This window comes from Leptinotarsa decemlineata, unplaced genomic scaffold (assembly GCF_025532065.1).
Source record: "Leptinotarsa decemlineata unplaced genomic scaffold, Ldec_3_MD MMD2_tig00001393_RagTag_RagTag, whole genome shotgun sequence".
NCBI lineage: Eukaryota > Metazoa > Arthropoda > Insecta > Coleoptera > Chrysomelidae > Leptinotarsa > Leptinotarsa decemlineata.
The window spans coordinates 4,425,514-4,448,633 of NW_027412562.1; the positions used below are offsets into that span (position 1 = coordinate 4,425,514).

General features: G+C 36.9%; 1 protein-coding gene across 2 annotated transcripts in view; it reads left to right on the forward strand.

The window, feature by feature from the left end:
• The first annotated feature begins 225 nt into the window (after positions 1–225).
• The window catches only part of LOC111515532 (uncharacterized), a 177,677-nt gene continuing 154,782 nt past the window's right edge, over positions 226–23,120 (forward strand). Inside the window, exons 1-2 of one of the 2 annotated variants that reach the window (XM_074175852.1) lie at positions 226–451; positions 18,459–18,631. In XM_074175852.1, coding sequence (XP_074031953.1) covers positions 18,467–18,631 — 165 coding nt within the window. In that variant the 5' untranslated portion in view covers positions 226–451; positions 18,459–18,466. Of the gene's footprint in view, positions 452–5,111; positions 5,358–18,458; positions 18,632–23,120 lie in introns of those variants that run through there. The other variant, XM_074175851.1, reaches the window with a different exon arrangement.

Consider the following 23,120-nt stretch of genomic DNA (forward strand, 5'->3'; position numbering starts at 1 on the left):
TCGTGGTGTGCCAATGAAACCATTTGTCAAAAAACTTGATTATGTGTTTTTTCCATCATTAGTGGATCACCGATATATATATTATACACTGTTATATCTTGTGATACGCATATATAAGAACACTATCTTATCTTATCAACTCCTTTTTTCACTTCAGAAATATAGTCACTTAAAAAAGGTATTACATAATCCGATTTTATTTCTTTATCAAATTCAAATTCAAATGTTTTAGCAAGTGTACCTACAATATCAAATGAATGTGTGTACGAGTACATGTTGAAATAATCGTTAGTATTATACATGTATTCAACAGTCTACTAAGTTGAAGACTAGTGTTCAACTGGGTTAATTAAAAAATAAAAATTATGACAATTGTTAATAGAATTCTGTCATTGAAAAAATGTGAAATGTATCAACAAAACTGTTTTATTATGAATTAAGGCAAAATAAGGTAAAATAAAATGAATTATCTATTTTTCCAGCATTATCTAATATCCAATTGTATAATATTGTTGTAAATACTCTCAATCTTGCTTGCAACATGTTTTTTGAACAACTGCCATTGAAACTGACCTTTTAATTGGTTGTCAAGAGTATTAAAAAATGATGTTTACAAAGTAGCGTGTTAAAAATATTTTTAACACGAGTGTTAACAGCGTGTTAAAATATTTTCAACACATTTTTTTCGAACAAATAATGATAAATAAAACATAATTATTCAATTAATTATACAATTAAATTCTGTTGCAAATGTAATACATACATTGATTATATTATTTTTATTATTTATGAACATTAATATGAAAAGTACAATTAAAACAACTGCTGATATTAATACCTTGCGATGTTGAAGAGCCTTGTATAATATATTTGAACTATCTGAGTTGACAATTTCACGGATATTAACATTTAATTCTTGAAGTGAAGAGGACGATGCTGTAACGCTGGAGCTAGCTGTTGGGATTATTCTTTCATCAATAGTCTTTTTCTAAGAAGTAGATTGATCGATGTAACCCTCAGCTACTGTTATAGACTTCCATCCTCCGTGCTTCTTAATATCCGTTATATTTGCTCCTGATTCTGCTAGTCAAGAAACAGAAGACCTTCTGAAACAGTGACCTGAATATCCCTTTGGTTCCTGGGCTTTCAGAAACTCAGCAATGGTAGAGGGGATTTTCCCAAACGTGTTTATACCAACTGGGTTGGCACTGCATTTATAATTTGAGTATTTCAGAAAAAAACGTTGATGATTGTCAACAGAAAAAACAGCGTATTTATTAAAATAGTCAATGTTTTTTCCAACAATACAAAAAGAACAAACTATTTTTGTTTTTTGTATTTGGAATTTGAACAATCAATAGTTTATCCATTGATTCAATGTCTTCTATTAATAAATGGCACAGCTTTTCACGTCGGCAGGCTCCATATATTCCAAAAATAGTAGCAACTTTTATCATCAGATATTTTTCACCTGGCTCCTCATTTATAAACCTCTGGACTTGTTGAAACGTGAGAGTGTTTGATTTTTGGGCCTAAAACTTTCATTTTTCCGCTTTAAGAATGCTATCACCTTTGAATATTTGCTTGCATTAACACCATTTTTAACGAGTGTACTTGACTTGACACTTGACTTGAGTTTGGCGCCAAGCTTCGGATGGGCAAGGAGTCTTGCACTGGCTAGGGTGTCCTTGCAGGTAGTGAAGGCAGCTTCGGCGGTTCCACGTTGCATTATCGTGTAGTCTATTCAGAGATTACGGCCGGGAACTGATCATAACTCTGATTCTCCTCGCCACGAGTTTACACTGTTATTTTCTGTTTGTCGTTTTGTTGGTGTCATTAATAAATTTTATGATTAGTAAACGCTGAGTCCGTCTGATTATTAATTCACCTATCACCAGTCCCGACATTGGTGACCCCGACGTGATCCCTGAATAGACTGCCCGATAATGCAGTTATGAAAAGTTAATTTCCTAACCAAAATTTATAATACAAAATAAAAATCCATGAAAGAATAAAATGTTTCTACCACAGCTGACTTGTCCGTTTGGCAGTTCCTTTTATGCTCTTCAAGGCTTGTTCCCATGGATCGTTTGGTGGTTCCGATATATACTTTTCCACAAGTGCACGGTATACGATAGACCCCTGCTGCTGATAATGGGTCTCTTTTGTCTTTAGCTGACCTGAGGCTTTGTTGTATCTTCCTCGTGGGTTTGAAGACTGTTTTGATGTCGTGTTTGCCCAATAGTTTTCCAATTATGTCCGTGACCCTAGGAATAAACGGTAGATATGCGCGTGCAACCATCTGATCGTTTTTCGCTTTCTGAACCGTGGTGCCCTTCGGTTTCATGGATTTTCTGGTCTCGGAGGCACTGTATCCATTCGATCTCAAAGTCCCTTCAAGGTATTTCAGTTCCCTCTCCAGATGTTCTGGTTCACATATTCTCCGAGCCCGTTCCGTTAGAGTGGAGATGACTCCTCTCTTTTGGCTAGGATGGTGGTTCGATAGTATCTATCTGTGTGTGTGGGTTTTCGATACACTTTGTGGGTTCTGGTACCACATCGTTCTACTAATACATCTAGGAAAGCTATCCGTTGGTCCTGCTGAATCTCCATGGTGAATTCTATGCTCGGGTGTTGGGCGTTCAAGTTGTTTAGGAAACGGTTAAGGGCTTCTCTTCCATGTTTCCAGATGACGAAGGTGTCATCCACGTAACGTAGCCACAAGGTCGGCTTCAATTCAAAAGTGTCTATCGCCTTCCCTTCATACTGTTCCATGAAATGATTTGCTATCACTGAGCTAAGTGGAATCCCCATCGCAATGCCATCTAGTTGCCCATAGAAGTTTCCCTCCCATTGAAAGTAACTTCCTGTGAGACAAGCTCTAAAGAGTTCGACGACGTCATTCGGGAACACGTGGGCTAACATTGGTAAACAAGGACACCACATCGAAGCTGACCAGAATATCTGTCGGCTCCAGCGTTAATCCCCTAATTTTACCAACGAAATCTGTCGAGTCCTTGACGTAGGAGTTGGACTTTCCCACATGGGGTTGTAGGAGCGTGGCCATGTGTCTCGCCAAGTGGTAGGTCGGAGAGCCCGGGTTACTGACTATCGGTCTCAGTGGCATGTTGGTTTTGTGTATTTTCGGAAGCCTGTAGAGCCTAGGTGGAATAGCTTCAGTTCTAAGAATGGCTTTCTGTGTGATTTTCGACAGTGAGAAAGATCTGATGATTTTGTTCACATTCCTTAACTTAGATTGCGTTGGGTTCCGTTGAAGTTTGCGATAGTTTGCCGGGTCTAGTAGTTCTTCAATTTTGTTGTTATATTCTTTCGTTTTCAGAATCACCGTGACAATTTCTTTGTCTGCTGGAAGTATCGTGATGCTCTCTTCAGAGTTCAAGCTCTTCAAGGCTGCAATCTCTCATTTAGGGATGTTGCATTTAGGAGGTCGTTCCTTGCTCAGGATGTTTGCTGTCACAATCCTGATTTCTTCCGCTTCTTTATCCGGTATATTCCTGATTGTCGATTCTGCATCAGCGATAATTTCCTCGTTTGGAACCCGTCATGGCACTGGTTACCGCCTCGTGCTAACACTGACGTTTCATCTTCAGTGAGAACCCGGTCCGTTTGTATTATGACCACTCTGGACACGTCTAAACGAGGGGCCACTGTACATACAGCCTCGTGTAGTTTTTCGAACTTCTCTTTGTGTTTTGTGCTCACTCTCTCCCGTTCTTTATCCACTTTTGAATAAGATATGTTATCAAGTTTGTCCCAGTCTTCGGGTTTCATCCGGTTGCCAAGTTCAAGGTGTAGTTTCAACAAGGCATTGTCTGTCTCCGCTAGCTGGATCCGTGTATGATGGATACGTTCTCGTAGATAGGCTTTGTGTGATGTTGACGTTCCGACAAATGTCAATGTTTCCAGTAAGTGTGTTTTACGTTTCCTGCCTCCATTCAGTTGGTTGTATAATCTCCAAATTTCCTTCCCGTAGAGGTTTTTGACAAAATGACTTAGACTTTCACGGCTGAGGTTTTCAGTGTCATTGCTCTTCGAGTTTGAAAGCTGTGGATCTTTGGAATTTCTTCCTGACGTTTCGATGGCGCGAGTGGCCGTATGTTTGTGGATCTCTGTTGCCTCCCGTACCAGTCGGCTATGGTATCTCTGGTTGGGGGCAATTAGTTCTGTGTTTTTAAACAAAATTCTGTGGTCTCCTTCAGTAAGTGCGTGTTCTGCCACATCTGACTTGTCCGTTTGGCCTAGTTCGCAGTTCCTTTTATGCTCTTTAAGTCTTGTTCCCATGGATCGTTTGGTGGTTTCGATATATACCTTTCCACAAGTGCACGGAATGCGATAGACCCGTGCTGCTGATAATGGGTCTCTTTTGTCTTTAGCCCACCTGAGGCTTTGTTGTATCTTCCTCGTGGGTTTGAAGAAGAAGCCCAAATATGGAACCCCATTTTGAGGAATTCGAGAATAACGAACAGGCCAACAGACAGCAAGATTGTTAATGTTCCAGGTCCAAGTGCAGGTACGACAACAGGTACAAGAGCAGGTACGAGTACAGGTACAAATAGAGGTACAGATACAACGGATTACCTGACAAGGCATACATACGCTTTACGAAGCCTAAAAGGTAGTCATCGGACAGCAAGCCATGATGGTTAAACCTCTGAAGGAGCTAGCCACTCTCGCCAGCGAAACGTCAGGAAGAAATTCCAAAAATTCACAGCTTTCAAACTCGAAAAGCAATGACACTGAAAACCCTACAACTTTATGAAGTTCAGTGCATACTCCTTTGTAAAGAAATTGATTGTATCCGTACGAACCAAGAGATGAAATCAATTTCGGTGAGATAAAAAAGAACACCCACGTCCTGCGTAATCCCGTGTGCCACCCCAACCCCTACCCTCATTTTAATGAGTAATAACGGTGTGCCGCTTACGCACAATGCAAACAGTGATGAAATGGCTCGGGAATATTTGATATGAGTCAACAAAAAACCAATTCCTGTGTCGTATCGAGGTGGGACAACAGACGTGATTTCGCCCGCGCATGCCCCTTGCTGATCACCCTCGCCTATCGAACGACGGGCCGCAGTGTGCAGTTGTTCGGCGTCGTGGCGGTCGACGTCGGAACGCTTTTCTCTCGGTGGGCGTACCGAATGCAATGTTTTTGACAATACAACCCTCCGTCTGCATTCGTCGCGCTGAATTGCCACCCCGCGGGGTTGCTTTGTGCCAAAATTAGATTTTAGATGATTCGGCTTTAAATAGTTCGCCACTAGATATTTTGTAACCGGTTTATACGACTTTTACCGCGGTTGAACGTTTTGTAGAGTTGCTGTTATAATAGAGGTAAAAGATATTTTTATCTTTGTTCGAATTCTGAGTTTGGACCAATGGGATGTTGCGTGTTGAGAGAATATAAGAAATATTAGTTTCAATAATTCGCCACATACCTTAGCGACTGGAGAAGGAAGATGGATTAACGGGGTCTCTCAGACAAAAATCAAATTGAAAACTCTGCTTTACTCCGCCAAGTTTTTGCTTCTAATAGGAAGCTTCTTCATAGCCTAAAATTTATTAAGTTATGGATGTCTTTTTCGAAATCATTGAAATCATCACAAAATCATACTTACAGTAAAAATGAGTGTAAAACATTGAATTAAACATATTTTGATAAAAAGAAGTGAAACAGGAAACATAATTGGGGAGCCCAAGCGGGGATTTCGGGATTTACTGAAGCGCGGAAGATTATTATACAGGGGGATACCTTGTACCCGGTTGATTACCTCCACCAAATATGAGCCCCATATATAAGGCCGCCTGTGAAGGATAAAGGATCAGATTAGTAAAAAAAAATGATCATCAAAAATTCTCCAGCGCGTCAGATTAACGTAGGGTGAGTTAATTACATGCTGAAAAGTGTATATTCCAGTAATCTGACAATTTGAGAGTGACGCAAAGAAAATGGAGGGTAGCAAAGTTGTAAAAAATAACGTCATTTCGAAATTCTCGAGCGTAGCAAATTTTTTTTTCATTTTGAAGGAAATAATTCATGGATAATGAAAAATATATAATCTGACGATTTCCGCAAGCCGAAATAACGAAAATTCGTCGATAAAGTTTAATGTGTGTAGCTGTGTTATACCTATATTTCCCTCTCCGAGTTTCTATTCCTCTTTCACTTTTTCTCTATCTATTACTCTCTCACTCCGTCCCCACTCTGAATTCTGTTGCCATGACGCTAACACAGCTGATCACTGAGACTCGTTCGTGATGAAGAAGAAGATGATGATTAATTAATCAATTGATTATAAAAAACATATTTTTTTAAGTATTCTGCTTAAAAAACATACACTAATTTATTTGCATACTATTTCCTGAGCTTTTCAATTATTTAAGTTCAATGATTAAAAAAAAATTAAAAAAATTAGTCAGATTAGGCGATTCCTCTAGATAATCGTCAGATTATGAGACAGCATGTCTAGAAAATGAAGATGAACCATATACAGGCTGATTCACGGTGGATGGCACATTAGAAGTTTCTGGTGAACCAGACAACGGATCACTTTGAAAATTTAATGGAGGGCATATTCGGACATTCTCTAGCCAACTAAAATATTTTCGACGATGCGGTGTTGCCGCTTCTATTAGAAAGCAGTAGCAACTTTGATTTTTCAAATGGAACACTCTGTATATAATATTATTTTTGGAATCTCCAACAATTGCCCGACAACTTTGATCCAAATGCATTGAAATTGTTCTGAATTCGTATAAATTTCTTGAGGTTCATTGGCGGTAGATTCGGATACATTTCATTGAACTTTCTACATGTTCTGCTGATAATTTTGTCACACTGTCCAAAAATAATAAACAAATTCATAAGAACTTCGTTTGAATAGTTTTGTTCCATCGTTTTGAAGGTATTTGCAACTTCTGAAGTGACGAAAATGTCGATATTATTAGGAGAATGTCACAACGCTACTTTCACAAGAACAAGGTATCTCATAAATGCATTTTTTGTTTTTTCTTCAGTGTTGTTGGGTTTTGTATGTGTGAGTATAGATCTCAGTGTATTTTTTGTTTCAAAAGTAGTTCTAACATCATACCTATCGCCAATTCGTCTTATTTTTCCAGATAGTTCTGGAATGTAAGGTATAACGTTAGTTGAGTCGGTTATTGTTGAGTTGGATGTTTTTGAATGTGTGAAGCTGTTTGTAGGTTCGTTTGGTTTTTAATTGACTCAAAATTACACTATTTCCACATCAGTGTCGTGTCATCAGCAAACATAATGTATATTAATAATGGATAAGTTATTTATATCTGATAACAATAATACCGGCCCAAGGACTGAACCCCGTGTAACACCACACCTTATATTACGTATTTTGGAGTTGCAGTTGGTCTCTTCCATTTCCATAAGTCTTTTCCTATCAGAGAGGTATAACTCGAACAAATTGTTGCTTACATCTCTAAATCCATAACACTGAAGCTTTTGGAACAGTCTTTCATCCGTTTCATCCGTTTCATCTTTTCCAAAAAATGGAAAATAGCGTCATTTGTGTTTATTCCGGTCTGGAATCCAAATTGGGGCCCATTTAAGATGTTTTGGCCTTGCAAAAACTGCAGAATCCTTTTTTGACCAGCTTTTGTATGACCTTAGAAAGAACTGATAATAAAGAAATTGGACGGAAGTTCGACTGATCTTCACTGTTTCTACCTTTGTGGATTGGAATGATAACTGCTGTTCTTAGGTATGATGCCACTGTCAAACGAAATATTTATAGCTTCGGCTAGGGGTATCAAGGGCCCTTCAGAGATACTTTCCAATATACCCAAAGGAGTGTCGTCAATACCAGTACTTCTTTTATTTTTTATTTCACGGAATATTTCTCGGAACTCAGTGGCACTGGTGGGGTGCAAGGGGAAGGTTCCAGTCACAAGTATGTCTTGCATATAACACATTGGATATACATTTAAAAATACACATTATCAAGGATTATTCAAAATTATGCTTTTTCACGTGAATTTTGTCTGATCGTTCTACCCCGTTCGAAAGTTTAGAGAATATAATTTCGCAGGGAATAATGTATAATCCTAAATGTAGTTTCATAAAGCGTCTGTGGCTGCCTGTGTCCTTGAACCAGAATAAATGTCAAGGAGCAAGGCTAAATGCGACGGATATATCAAGTACACAAATCTCTTGGAAAATAACACTTCATCCTTCATCTACTTAATGGATTGGATAAATGTTTGCCAAACCTGATACCCGAAACTTGATTCATTAAATGATAAATAGCTTCAGTTTCCACCGTTTTTCAATTTTCTCTTATCCGGTACTGAAGCTAGTTGTTTAAGGACTATTTTTCCTTAGGTATGTTATATACAAATACAGTGTTTATCTTAAATGATGTCATTAATTTCAGGTGATGGTTACTTGTCATACTTTATGAAAAAAGTTCATATTAACGTGTGTCCTAACTTGCTTCGTTTCCCAGTAGCGATAACGCCGGTTGGAGGCCGGGGTTGATCGGATGTCCACGTGGGAGTGTTATAGTCGATGTACATAACTCCTGTCATCATTCACGCCGGTTGGAGGCCGGGGTGGACCAGATGTCCAGATGGAGACAGGATTTTACCAAATAAATGTGTTAATTATGTGTAAAAAGTCTTATAGTCTCCAAAAAATATTCAGTGTTTTTTATATAATAAAAAATTTAGATAAAAAAGGGGTGGCAGCATTGCTGCGAGCAAGACAGCTGCGCCCCCCCGACGAAGCTCCTATCAATTCTGATAGGAGGAGCACTGGTCATAATAGCGCCACCTGGAAGCTGGGACCAAAATTAAATAGAAGAAGAAGAAGAACTGACAATTATTTCTGCCGATTTTTTTCAAACAACGTATGTTTGTTATCCAATCGGATTTTCATTTCAAAGTTCGTTCAAATAGCGACGAATATCATAACACATTTTTGAACTTAATTGCTGTATAGTCACCATATCTATGCCACTGACTCTGAATCTATAAAGTTCAGCTACAGTACACGCAACGGCTGAAGGCGAGCGATCGCGCGGTATAGACTCTCCCAACTAAATTACTATTGGATTACGATGAGCCCCTTGCCGGCCAGTGTCGTATCTATAATTAGTTTTAATTAGGGTAGCAAACATGACTTCTTTGTAATTCCTTTTCATATTTCATTCAGTATTATAGGTGGAAGTATAGTTCAATGAAATGTTATATAATGATACACTTATCCAAAAAAACACTTCAATCAGTCACTATCTGAATACAAATGTCTTCATCTTCACTGCTGCTTGTCTTGCCATCATCATTCAAATTCAAAATCACCGGATTCACCTCTGTTCAAATGTTTCATTTTAACAATATTTCCGTTCTGTATCTACTACATGTCGGCAACGCTTTTGCCATTCCTCAGAAATGATTTGATCAAACTCGTGCTTCGCCAGTTTCCTCACATACTTATTCCAACTTGAAAGTTACATTCTTTTGGGACACGTTGTTTTTGACAGTAGCCTAAATGAGTTCAATGGAATTCAAATCCGGATGATAGGGTGGAAATCGCAAAACGTTAAGTCCGTGTTCAAGCAGAACCTCATAAAAGTTGTATCTAATATGATGCTTTTTATTTACCTTGATCAACTCGTATAATTCGGGTTTGAGCATGTTAAGGGTGAACATAATGCTTTTTTCGTGCATCCACTTCACCATCTCAGCCTTCCTGGAATTTGTGTTGGGGGTTGGATCAATTTATCATGGTATGGAGCATTATCAGTCACGACTACCGAATTCACAGGTAAGTTTGGGATTAACTTTTCTTGTAACCATTTACCATAATTCTCAGAATTCATTTCTGAATGATAATCCCCTGATGTTGTGCCTGATTTAAATATAGGCCGACGGTTAGGTATAAAGCCCATGGACTCCAGCATGGACAATAATTAGTCTTGGTGCCTTCGCAATATTTTCAAATAAACCTTTGGTTGATTTCTCCTTCCAGTTCTTGGAAGATATATGTCCACATGAAGGTATGTTTCATCAAGAAACATAATTGGTCGTTCTTGGCTACGAAAATAATTGATTTTTTGTAAATACTTGATCCTCAATACTATAATGTCCATTTTCTCTACTCCACTCTTTCAATGGTTCTCATTGAAATACCCAATACAAAATGAAGATTCGTGCTGTAGCGAAAGATGTTTTATTTTTCACATTTGATAAAGTATTCGACTCACATTTTGAAAATAATTGAACACTTCAAAAATTATTTCACGTGCCTGATTCTTGATGATTGATTTTTTGTTAGGCGATGACATTTTTTCAGATACAAGACAAATTATTAAAACGATGCCAAACGTCAACAGCATTGGAGGACAAGTAATGATACGCCTCTGTGCAGAGCACAGTGTTGTAGTGGGGGTTACATTGAAAATGAATTATTTTTCTAAAGAAGTTCAACATTTATTCTTCTGGTGGTTTTTTTGAATGGTTTTTATTAGTTTGCCCTGTTTGTTTCAATAGGTCAAACTTAGTAAATGAAGTTTGACTCCGTTCCTTTTGACAGATTGATGTGATATTTGGTAAACACATTCAATTTTAATGACAATACAATTTGATAAATTATATAAATTCTGTAAATCATATATGGCCGCAACTACAAAATGGCGGGTTACATATTAATTCACAACTAACTAATATGGGTATCAAATGACAGAGCTGACTAGTAGGATAGTAGTACCCTTTGAAAAATATGTAAATTCAATATGGCCGCAGCTTCAAAATGACGGATTACATATTTTTTTACAAGTAACTCAGTATGGGTATCAAATGACAGAGCATGTCTAGTAGAACAATAGTACACTTCGAAAATTGATGCAAATTCAAGATGGCCACAGCTACAAAATGGTGGATTACATATTTTTTCACAACTCGCTCAATATGGGTATCAAATGACAGGGCTTGACTGGCAGAATAGTATTACACTTTGAAAAAATGCAAATTCAAGATGGCCGCAGGTACAACGTGGCGGATTACATATTACCTTGTAACACTGAGGTACTAAATGGTCTGAACAGGATGAGAAGAATTGAGTAACAAAGTTAGAAATACAAAATTTGAAAATATAATAAGTGGAAAAAAAATTATGTTCCGGTTTTATGAGGAAAAAGGTAATAATTACGTAGGTAATGTATTAAAAACTAAAAAATAATTCAGAAGGTCCAAGGTAGGTCCTCAGCAATCAACGGTATTTTTCAGATGAAAAAATAATAAAATAGTTGGGCATAGTATTTACATATTTACTTAGGTTACGCTGAGCCCTACGATTTTATTATTTTTAAACTGATCAATACAGTAGATTACTGAGGAGAGTGATGTGATGACTGCTACCTAAAGCGGAGTTCCCACGAGGCGTTAATCACGACAGTGAATCACGCTTTCGTGAAATACACTTCTGTGTGAACGCATAGTCGTTAAACTTGCTTTCGTGAGGAACGGCGCACGACTCAAGCGTGGATAGATCAAACCTGTTTGATTTTCAGTCGTGATATACCGTTCGTGAAGCCAAGATGTCGTCACAGCAACGTGGCTCCTAACATATTTCTTCGCTGTATCCATTCTCTAACCCAAAAACGTCTTTTTTTTCGTTTTCTTGTAATTGTGTCCTGTAAGCACTCCATCTTTTTTGCTAAGATAGTAGCAAAAAACGAACTTAGAACAGCACAACTTTCAACAACTAGATCATTCATGATCGATGTTTCGATGGTGACTAGTTGAAACGCGAGGCGTGAACGGCACGAACCCCCCAACCGTGTGAACGTTTTATAAATTCACACTTTCGTGAGTGTCACGAACGAAAGTTGACTAGCGTGGTTAACTGTCGTGATTAACGCCTCGTGGGAACGCCGCTTAAGACCTTCTGAATTATTTCTTAGGTTTTGGTATATTATCAATAAAACCGTTTAACATTTTTCTACCTATTTTTTCTTATATAGATTTTATTTATGTTTTTCATTCCGGCACGAAGTAAAAAATTCTGTATTGGTGCCAAATAATCACAGTGACGCAGTCCTATTGTTTTATCGTATCGTAACTAATTATATTCACTTCTGGTATTATGTTGATTTTTTGATGAGGATCATAGCTGAGCAAAAAAGTTGCTGTTCATTTCGAAATGATGAATTGTGTTCAAGTTTTGGGTACCATTGCTTTCAACTTCAGATAATCAATGCGCACAAGTTGACTGTCACACCATCCCAACGTATAATGCCGTAGTTGAACCAAAGTAAAAAGCAACCAGTAAGTCCACTCCCACTACTTTCATTCATAAATTCATAAAGTTCTCGGTGACCTCGAAGTGCGGAGTCAATTTCGTTCTTTTACCTTTGGCGTGCGCTCATGTAAAAACGAAATTTAAGGATATTATAGAAGATTTTGTGGTAAACTTATAACCAACTACAAAAACTTAAAACAACAGCGAATAAACTAAACACAATATCAGTTTCCGACCGTTTATTATAACTAATCCGATGCTTGTGGGGCCGTTGAATCCTTCGATACTACAGCACTGAACGCGTTGGATGAGAATCTCATCCTAAGAGCGGCAACTCGGGCGGATGACGTGGTAAGAGAGCCTATTGGTTATATTATTCTACTGTGGTTGAACTGTGTTTGGACAAAGTGGTTGTAGAGTATTTTGAGATGTTCTGTATCCAGGTGATTTTTTATACATTTGATTGTAAAATGCATATCTTTTGACTTCTTCACTACATGTTTCATTTGTAGGTCCCATTCCAGATGTCGATCAATTACGATGCCTAAATATTCAATCGATTGAGCCTCAGATCAATATTCTACGACACATCCTCGCTTGTTTCTGTGGTTTTTCAGTTCAATTCAACTGATTGTTCAACTAACGTTTTGTCAAACACAAACTGTATAATTATTGTCGCAAATAATTTTAATAACTGGCGGTTTTCTAAACTGTTCAATGAAAATCCCACAATAAAGTGTTGATTATCAGTTTTCATTATCATTTATGTTTCATTTCCATTCATGGTGGTATTTCCCATTCATCAAATAATACACAAATTTCCCACTTCATGATGAGATATAATAAAGTTTTACCAAAAATTTCTGATCATGAAGTAATCTTTCATGCTACACTTCAACAAAACATAATTAATCTGCCCTGAAGGAAAATCACTTGATATAATCAGTTTTGCAAGGCGAAAAACATAAAACTCTCATTGACCTATTTTTCCTATGGTAAGTAGGCTAATGGTAACTTCCTTCGTTATGAATAATTCTCAGATATGCCGCCCAATTTTAGGTTACTTTCACTATCGATTCAAAGAAAAAGTTGAACACTGATAAGATCGTAGGCTTTCACGGCCGGAATCACGATCAGAGTGAACAAAATTCAGGCTGGTAGGCCAAGATCGAATGAAACTTTTAGTACCAACTGTTTCGTCTGTTACTACAGCAGACATCATCAGTGGTATATGCGTTGACTGCAAATACGAAGGTTATATCTAGAAGACTCCGCAATGATTCACTCAAAAACTTCAGTCAATTCTTCTTCCAGAAGTTCTATCTTCGAATTTTTTGTTATGCAAGTTTTTGAAGACTTGTGGAACAATTTTCACCTTTTGAGAAAAAGAGATATTGAAATTGCATATACAACAAGTAATACGTTGGGAGAGTTAGTTGAAAATAATAAAGACAAAACATCCAAATTCGAGAAATCAGGAGTATATAAATTAAAGTGTGGAACGTGTTCTCAGGTATATATTGGTCAAACTGAAAGAAGATTTAGGAATTGAATCCAGGAACATCATATGAGCTATGTAAATAAGAAAACAAGTTCAACATATTCAAATCATCTGTTAGAAGAAAATCATATTCTCAACGAAGAGTTCAACATTTTACGCATAGAAAAAAATGTTTGAATCATTTGGAAGGAATGGAAGTCATTAAACTTAAAAATTCAAACATTCTAATGAATGACCAACTGGATTTGAATAGATCACCATTATTGCTAGTGTGTTAGCGAAACATGTGATATATTTCTCAAATAAAGTTTGTGGAAATCGTAAAGTGTAGTTTATAAAATTCTGTTCTATAACAAATACTTCCTACTTTTCTTCAAATAACTGATATCGTACTTTTATCAAAACCATCTACTAAATTATTTGAAGTGCAGAATAAACTGCGAAGAGTTCAGTTCAGGACAGCTGAAGATTTTTTCTTTCAGATGATAACTTTTCATTTTGTGTCAGTATATACATATATGTATATTGTGATGTGAATGTGAATTATACTTTCAAGTAAAATACTTTCTTACTGGCTGAGCTTTAAAAAAATCTGGTATATAATGAACTTGAAAAAATGAAATTATCCAGAAAAGAGCTTTGAGAATAATATTCAAATTGAAGGTGCAGAAATATTAACAATATTTGAAATATTCATTTCAACGACGTTTCGATTGTTGGTATCTACAATCGTCTTCGGGTGATGACTGGACTGATTCCTCCGAGAGATGACTATTTTATAGGCCGTTGAAATACTTTCACTTTCTCTACTCTCCATTTTCCGCTTCACTGATTCCGTGAGAGATGACCGTTTTGGCGGGAGTTGGTCATTTTTCGTTTGATGATGGGTTTCCATATGTTTCGTATATCTACGCTGGCCTGGCTGAATACGTTGTTGGACAACATGTATGCGGCTTCCTTAAATTTTCTCCTGAACCAATGTTCCTCTCTGTGCAAGATCTCAGCTTGGGACCACTCGATGTTGTGTTGATGGGTCCAAACATGGTCTGCTATTCCTGATTTGCTGGTTTCTCCTCGCTGTGTGTGCTTCTTGTGCTCGGCAATGCGAACATTCAATGGCCTCTTAGTTTCACCAATATAGGATTTTCCGCACTCACAGGGTATCCGGTAAATGCAATTCTTGGAATCGCAGTCCGCGTTTGGGGGCCTGGTTTTCGAGAGGCTGCTACGGATAGTGTTACCGGATCTGAAACAGGTTCTAATGTTGTACTTGGAACCAATTCTTCTCATCCTCTCCGATAATCCTCTGATGTAGGGAAGTGCAAGCACTGGTTGTGACGGTTTCTCTTCCTTGCGAGGTTCCTGCTGTCTTTTAGCCAAAGTCTTTTCTACCATCGTTTTGGAGTATCCATTCCGCTGAAGATCATTTTTGATGATGTCTAGTTCCTTCTCGAGACCTTCCTTTGTATTACAGAGCCCAAAAGCACGGTCTAATAGAGTCTTGATGATTCCTCTTTTTGTCGATTGATGGTGGTTGGATTCGTGGTTCAGATACTGTCCCGTATGAGTGGATTTTCGGTATACAGATGTTTCCCACTTAGTGTCGGTCCTCTTCACCAAAACGTCTAAGAATGGCAATTCATTGTGGATTTCCTTCTCCATTGTGAAAGTGATGGAAGGTCTCACGCTGTTGATGTGTTTCAGAAAGGCATCTAGTTCAGTATTCCCATGGTTCCATATTATGAAGGTGTCGTCAACATATCTCAACCAGACTCGAGGTTTCTTGTGGGCTTCTTCAATGGCCAGAGTTTCAAACCACTCCATATATATGTTGGCTATGACTGGTGAAAGTGGCGATCCCATTGGCAGTCCCTCATCTTGTGTAAAGAATTCGTCCTTCAGTTGGAAACACTATCCGTAGCAGCCTCACGAAAACCAGGCCTCCAAACGCGGACTGCGATTCCAAGAATTGCATTTACCGGATACCCTGTGAGTGCGGAAAATCCTATATTGGTGAAACTAAGAGGCCATTGAACGTTCGCATTGCCGAGCACAAGAAGCACACACAGCGAGGAGAAACCAGCAAATCAGGAATAGCAGACCATGTTTGGACCCATCAACACAACATCGAGTGGTCCCAAGCTGAGATCTTGCACAGAGAGGAACATTGGTTCAGGAGAAAATTTAAGGAAGCCGCATACATGTTGTCCAACAACGTATCCAGCCAGGCCAGCGTAGATATACGAAACATATGGAAACCCATCATCAAACGAAAAATGACCAACTCCCGCCAAAACGATCATCTCTCACGGAATCAGTGAAGCGGAAAATGGAAAGTAGAGAAAGTGAAAGTATTTCAACGGCCTATAAAATAGTCATCTCTCGGAGGAATCAGTCCAGTTATCACCCGAAGACGATTGTAGATACCAACAATCGAAACGTCGTGAACTAACGTGACTTGGAATCTCTATACTTTTTTATTTTTTATTATTTTCTTTTTTCATTCCTTTAATTTTCATTTATTCAATTATTATATTTTTACTTGTAGGTTATTTCACTATCATTTCATTTCAGGTTTATTGTTGCTCAATATAATTGTTATTTTCAACTATTCTTTTTTAATTATTCTTTTTTACTTGTTTCAGGGATTTAAAATCATTTTATATAGTAGACAATGGAAGTCCGAACTAGTGAAATTCATCACGAAACATTGTCAATCACCTTCAAACAAAGATATTTGTAAATTTTTTCTCATCTTTGATATTTTTTTTGCTTTTTTTGTCTGTTATTATTAATCTTCACTGGATTTTCGTGAATACCACATAGTTAAAAAAATAACATTTCATATATTTTTAACATTTTATGTAATAAACAACAATGACGAGTGAGCAGGTGCGGTATCGTATTGGAAAAGTCATGAATTGTTTTTCTAAAATACCGGACGTTTTTTTCGTATTGGCGGAAAGCAATAATACTCCTACTAGAACAGCATCCCGTTGCAAAATCACTATGTTCATAGCGTAGTTAACCAAACTAAAATATTTACATACATTTAAGATAGGGAGATACATTTATGACAGGCTGCCAGTCAAAAAGTGGCTGCCAATATTTTCATTTTAAAAGGTCAAACTGCTGAAATTCTTCATGGAGCAAGAGCCGAATCGATCCCTCTACGAAACCCATCATCACTTGGAAGGATCGACTGCAGCTTGAGAAATGGTTTTGATGCAGATTCTTCCTTACTAATCAGTAGACAGTTATCCCGAAAATCTTGCGGAGAAAGTTGGACATCAAAAGCGTTTTACAAGTGTTGTTCATGACCAAAAATTTCAAGAACGAGGTTATAACGATGAACGAGAACGAGAACTCAAACACCTGTTCATGCAGCTGCAGTTTCGTAAGAATTTATCATCTTTTCCACCAACCGATTTCCTAAATTCTTTGGAGTCCACTAGATACTTATTGAGACAACAAGAGGATTGTTCCAAATTCTTGGGGTTCTTGTTCAATACTCTTCGTAAGCAGGAAAATAGCAGAATCAATACTCCGAGCCCCTCTGGATTGAATGATCCCGTACAGTCTATCTCGTCTTGTGTTTGTAAGTCTTTTCCTGGAAAAATCCTCACTAGTTTACGTTGTAATACATATTAAAGAGGTAGCAAAAACGTATGTGACTTCTTAGAACTTAACCAGGGTTTCTTAATATGACTGATAACCAGTCCGTGCAAAGCTTTTTGTTGAATCATCTGAAAATAGAACTTCTAACAAGTGATGGTCGATCGTATTGCCGAATATGCGCCAAACTGACTATTATGAGACAACAAGTATAGCTAATGCACCCTCTGACGAAAGCACCAAACCCTTATCGAAATAGATGAACACTTCGATCTAGCAGACCACTATTATAATCTTCATGCAGTCATTGTTCACTATGGTTCTGGCGTTGAATCCGGTCATTATTACGCATTGGTCAAAGACGAAACGGACTGGTTTAAGTTTGACGATAGTCGTGTCACTAAATATTCTGGCAGAATCTTGAATTTATTGAAACCTCTGGATCATTATATTCTATGAATGAGAGAACATTGGCAGATCAAGATCTTTAGATGATGTTGTGCTGCAGGTTTTTCCGCGTTTTCCTGCAGCGAAAAAAGCAATTGCGCCACTGGAATCCTTCAAGTCGCCCGGAGCGTCAATTAATTTTTATTGTCGTTTCATAATTTCATAATATGTATTACTTTTTTTTATATGAATACAATAAAACTCTTACAGTTATTCTTCAAACTACAATCTGAAATATTATTCATATCCTTTTACTGATACGTACAGCTTTGATTTGAAGAGTTTCAAATCATCAGCAAAAAGAAGACAATCTATATATTTAATATTACTATTATCATATATTACTATATATTATTACTATTATTATCAGTGAAATCTATTCACAAACTTCTAATTATTCTACCAATCCTTTGAGATCATAACCTTTCAAACCTCATATCTTACTCAGTATTACTCTCAATTTCTCAATAAATGTCTATGCTACATTATTCAATTCAACTTCTCACAAGACTTGAGTATACAAATTGTAGTGTCCTTATAGGTCTAATCTCTCATTTCATTATAAACTTTCACAATTGGTATTTTCTTCTAATTTCAGTTATCAACATGCCCCAAGGACCCAAACAGAGCCCCCTCATGAAACCGTTTGTAGTTCTGGCCTTGCCGGGAATGTATTTGTTTTATAAGTACAACCAATACAAACGAAAGAGGAAGGAAAATGCAACCAGGCGACTGGCTGAGCGCGAGTTGATGTACTTGAACAGTAAAATTGTGAGTATTTTTTATTACATTAGAGATGTGTAAGCTTTGACTTGAACCATCAGAAACGGTAAATTTAAGGTATATGATACTCCAAACACCAATGGGGTGACATCTTTCAATGCGCTCTTCACCAACCAAATTAGCATTATCACCAGATTGATTATTTTAGCTAGTTTTAATCCCCTGATCCCTGTTGACAAACAGTTGGTGAGAAGTGTCGTGAATAGTATTATACTTCTAGAATGTGGTGAAAATTTGTCCAGAATTGGATCCGCTGGAGTAAAATGAATAAAAAACTTAATCACTATCTCTAACCTAACTTAATCATGTTAGCATCATCTCATTTTACACCAGAAATGTCTCTACCATATCATAAAATAATCTCTGAAAGATCATAATTATGCTGAAATATCACCTTGTTTTAGTACTTCAGTTATCCTGGGGATAATAATGACATGAACAAAATGTAAATACTTTTATCTATTTACATTATTGTCAATGAAAAAGATCCAATGGCCTAATCTCACATTATTTCTTGATAAAAGTTGAATTAGTTCATAGGAACTGATAAATTGATAGATGTAGACGTTACTACGTGGTAGGAAATCATAATGGAAAATGAAAATAATGTATAAGTTTGAAAATGTCCTCATAGGACGAAACTACAGTAACGTTAGTTACAAATAAAAGTGGTAAAAAACACAGAAAGTTTCAATTCTCATTTTACATAATAGAAACCTTTTTTTCAGCTTGTGTTAGTAAGCCTAATTGTGACTGAATATCTGGACAGTTCTACATAGTATCTGTTCCTTCAGATTAACAAGAACACATGAAAAATAAGCACTCACTTTCCAAATCTTTACGTAAATCGTTCATAACAGAATTAGAAAAGGCCCCAATTTTGATCCCTGGAGAATAGCCATATGTATCCAGTTCCAGACTAATAACCATTATAGGAAATATACTATTTTGTAGAAGATAAGAAGTTGATAAATTGTTTGGCATCATTAAAAAATATAAACATTGCTAATTTTTTTAGTGATTCTATCAAAAGCATTCGATATTCTGATTAAATTTTGAAAAAAATACCGAGTAAGTAGAGTAAGTCCTTTTCTACCTGAAATGTGAATGAAATTCATAATTATCAGTTGAATAACAGTTTCTAATACTAGTACAGATACGTAGACTATATCTTATTCTGTTTTACTGGTACAGAAAAATGAAATGGAGGTACTGAACCATATTATACGGACATTGTCATACATAGCAGCGTTCTATACTATGCTTCATAGACTAATGAATGGGCAAAAAACAAAAAAACAATGGTTACAAGGTATATATAATCGATTCCGTTATTTAAAAAAAACTAAGACATATTTATTTTGGGAAATCCACCAATATCTTTTCCTGTTTAAAAAAAAGACTTGAACATAGCCTATAGAACGAATAATAGTTTATTTATTAGAAAATACACAAAACTTTGGTGTCAGATAGATCAGGAGTACCTGATTTGGTGAATTTGGCCAAAAACTTCATATTGGTCAAACAGAAAGAATGTTTTCCCAAAGAATGAAAGAGCATAGGGGTAGTTTCTTGAATTTGAAGGTCAATTCCACATTCTGAATGACCCAAAGGAGATTTAATACTTTCCCTCTAATAGGTCTATTTTTCAATGAAGATATTTGAATAGGTAGATGTTCATATATCTGTTTATGTAGAGTACGGAGGGTGAGTGTAGGCCCACAGCACATGTGACTCATTGTACATCCTCCCGAGAAGTTGTCCTCCTAGGTCATCGTCCATCCTGCCCTTTCCAGGAAGGTGGACAGGTCCCTGGGAGACATCTCCTTTATATCGGTAGGTGTAGGCCAAGACTCGCCGAGCATACACTCTCTTATTGACGATAACTCCGGACATTTGCATAGGACATGCCTGGTAGTTTCATCTTCCTGTTCACACATCCTGCATAGAGGTGTATCCACTAGCCCCATATTATGGAGGTGTTTCCTTAGTTGACAGTGGCCAGTCAGAAATCCTACTGTTAAGCGTAGATTTTTCCTGGTCATCGCCAGATATTTCTCCGGCGCCAGCGTCCCAAGGTCGCCCAGGGTGATCCTGGCAAGATTGCATCCTTTGATTTCACCCCATCCCATTAGGGATTGAGCATTGGTGTGACGTTTGGCTAGTTCCGCAATTGCCGAAGTCATCAGGCCTTAGGTGCCACTCGGTCCTAAATTTTCAGTTCAGCCGCTTCCTTGGCTAAAATGTCGTCAATGCGATTACCTGTACTCCTGTCGTGCCCTTTAATCCACCTCAGGATAATTTTGTTATTTACCAAGGCTAATAAGGCTTGTCTGCTATCCGATTGTTATGTTTTTGCCAGAAATTCCTTTCCTGGTAATTTCTTTTGTGGCGATTGAGATACCAGCCAGTTCTGTTTGGACCACGCTGGTATTTTTTCCCATTTCCCATTTAATCCTTAGGCTTAGTGATCTGGAGTACACTCCACATCCTGAGCCTTCTTTGGTTTTTGAGCCGTCTATATAAATGCGTGTTGCATTTGAAGCATCTGAAGTTCATATAATTCAAGTTGTTATATTAAATAAAGCACTAGTTATGTAGAATTTTGTCGGTATCACTACTCTATTGCGAAACACGTGTTGCGATTTTGTAAACTGCTCAGTGAAAATCTCACTTAAATATATTCATTTTTAATTTTCAAATAATATAATGTAAAATTTGATATAATATTCTTATTATTGGTCCAATTCATTCGATTCATGAAACGTTTGAGACGCTATTTGTTATAAAATCTGTCTAGTTTGACATGCCACAGATAAATCAATGCTGCCTTCGAAATAGTACATCTTGACATTTTTATTTCGGTAGGTCGAAACATGTTTATTTTTTTATCGACTAAGAAGATTTAGTAAGGAAAATTATTGGTTATCGTTATTTGAACAATTGTGTTACAAAAAATGTGTTTTTCAAGTATATTCGTGTCCAGGAATTTCCTTTTTATAGTTAGCAAAAACAATTTCAGCAACGATATTTCTTCAATGGAATGTTTTCCAAAAATCTCTTGTAAATACGAGACTTACATATATATTTACTGAACAGCCTGCACTATGACCAGATTTATCTTCCCTAGAAATATCCAAAAATTTTTATGGACAGATAGTATACCGAAGTTGAATATTTATTCATACAGATACAGGGTGTTTCAAATTCGATCTTTACCATTGAGATCTCGGAAATTATGAGAGATACGAAGATGGTTAAAATGGGGCAAAATTGCGCATTTACCTGACTATCAATTTACCGTTGAGAAAGTTCTGAAATTCCGAGTATATCCGGAGATGTCCGGAAAAAACAGAAATTTTGAAAAATGATTTTTATTTTTTTCTGGCTTCATTTTTTTAACTATTCCAAAATAAATTGCACTTCCACATTGCCACTTTTTCCCTGCTGATGATGGTGGCCACCGTTATCAACTTTATTTTTTCTTAAGGGCACTATATTGGATTCTTTCTGTTTTGAATAGAACCAGATTTTACCTTTTAATGATGTATCATAACTTATCATACTTTTTCGAAAAATTGGAGATATTGAAAAAAATTAATTCTTATTTTTGGCGAAAAATGGCTTTCACGAATTAAAAAAAAAAGAGATATGATAGAAATTTATTAAAAGTATGATAGAAACAGTGTTAGGACATCGAAAATGTATTTAAACTTGTATCCCGATATACGACAATCACATCAAATTATGTTCAAGTTATTGGATCAAAATCTCACCAACTTTGGTTCGTTTGAAAAGCCAATGAAAAAATACGATGTCCTAACACTGTTTCTATCGTATTTGTAATAAATTTGTATCATATATCTAATTTCTTCATTCGTGAAAGCCATTTTTCGCCAAAAATTCAATGACTTGTACAATAACAAAATGTCATTGAGTGTAACAGATTGAGATTCAAATTTAGAAACATCAAAGTCAAAGCCTATTGTGATAAGAATGAATTTTTTTCAATATCTCCAATTTTTCGAAAAAGAATGATAACTTATGATACATCATTAGAAAGGTAAAATCTAGTTCTATTCAAAATAGAAAGAATCCAATGTAGGTTAGGTCTCTTCTGTAGACTCGCTCCAGAACTAAATTTACAGGGAGGTTTGGAGTCGTAAACTTGACATCCATCTCCTCTGTAGACTTGCTCCTGAACTAAATTTACAGAGAGGTCCGTTGGAGTCGTAAACTTCACATCCCTCTCCTCTATTGACTCGCTCCTGAACTAAATTTACAGTGAGGTCCGTTGGAGTCATTAACTCGACATCCATCTCCTCTGTAGACTCGCTCCTGAACTGAATTTACAGTGAGGTCCATTGGAGTCGTAAACTTGACATCCATCTCCTCTGTAGACTCGCTCCTGAACTGAATTTACAGTGAGGTCCGTTGGAGTCGTTAACTCGACATCCATCTCCTCTGTAGACTCGCT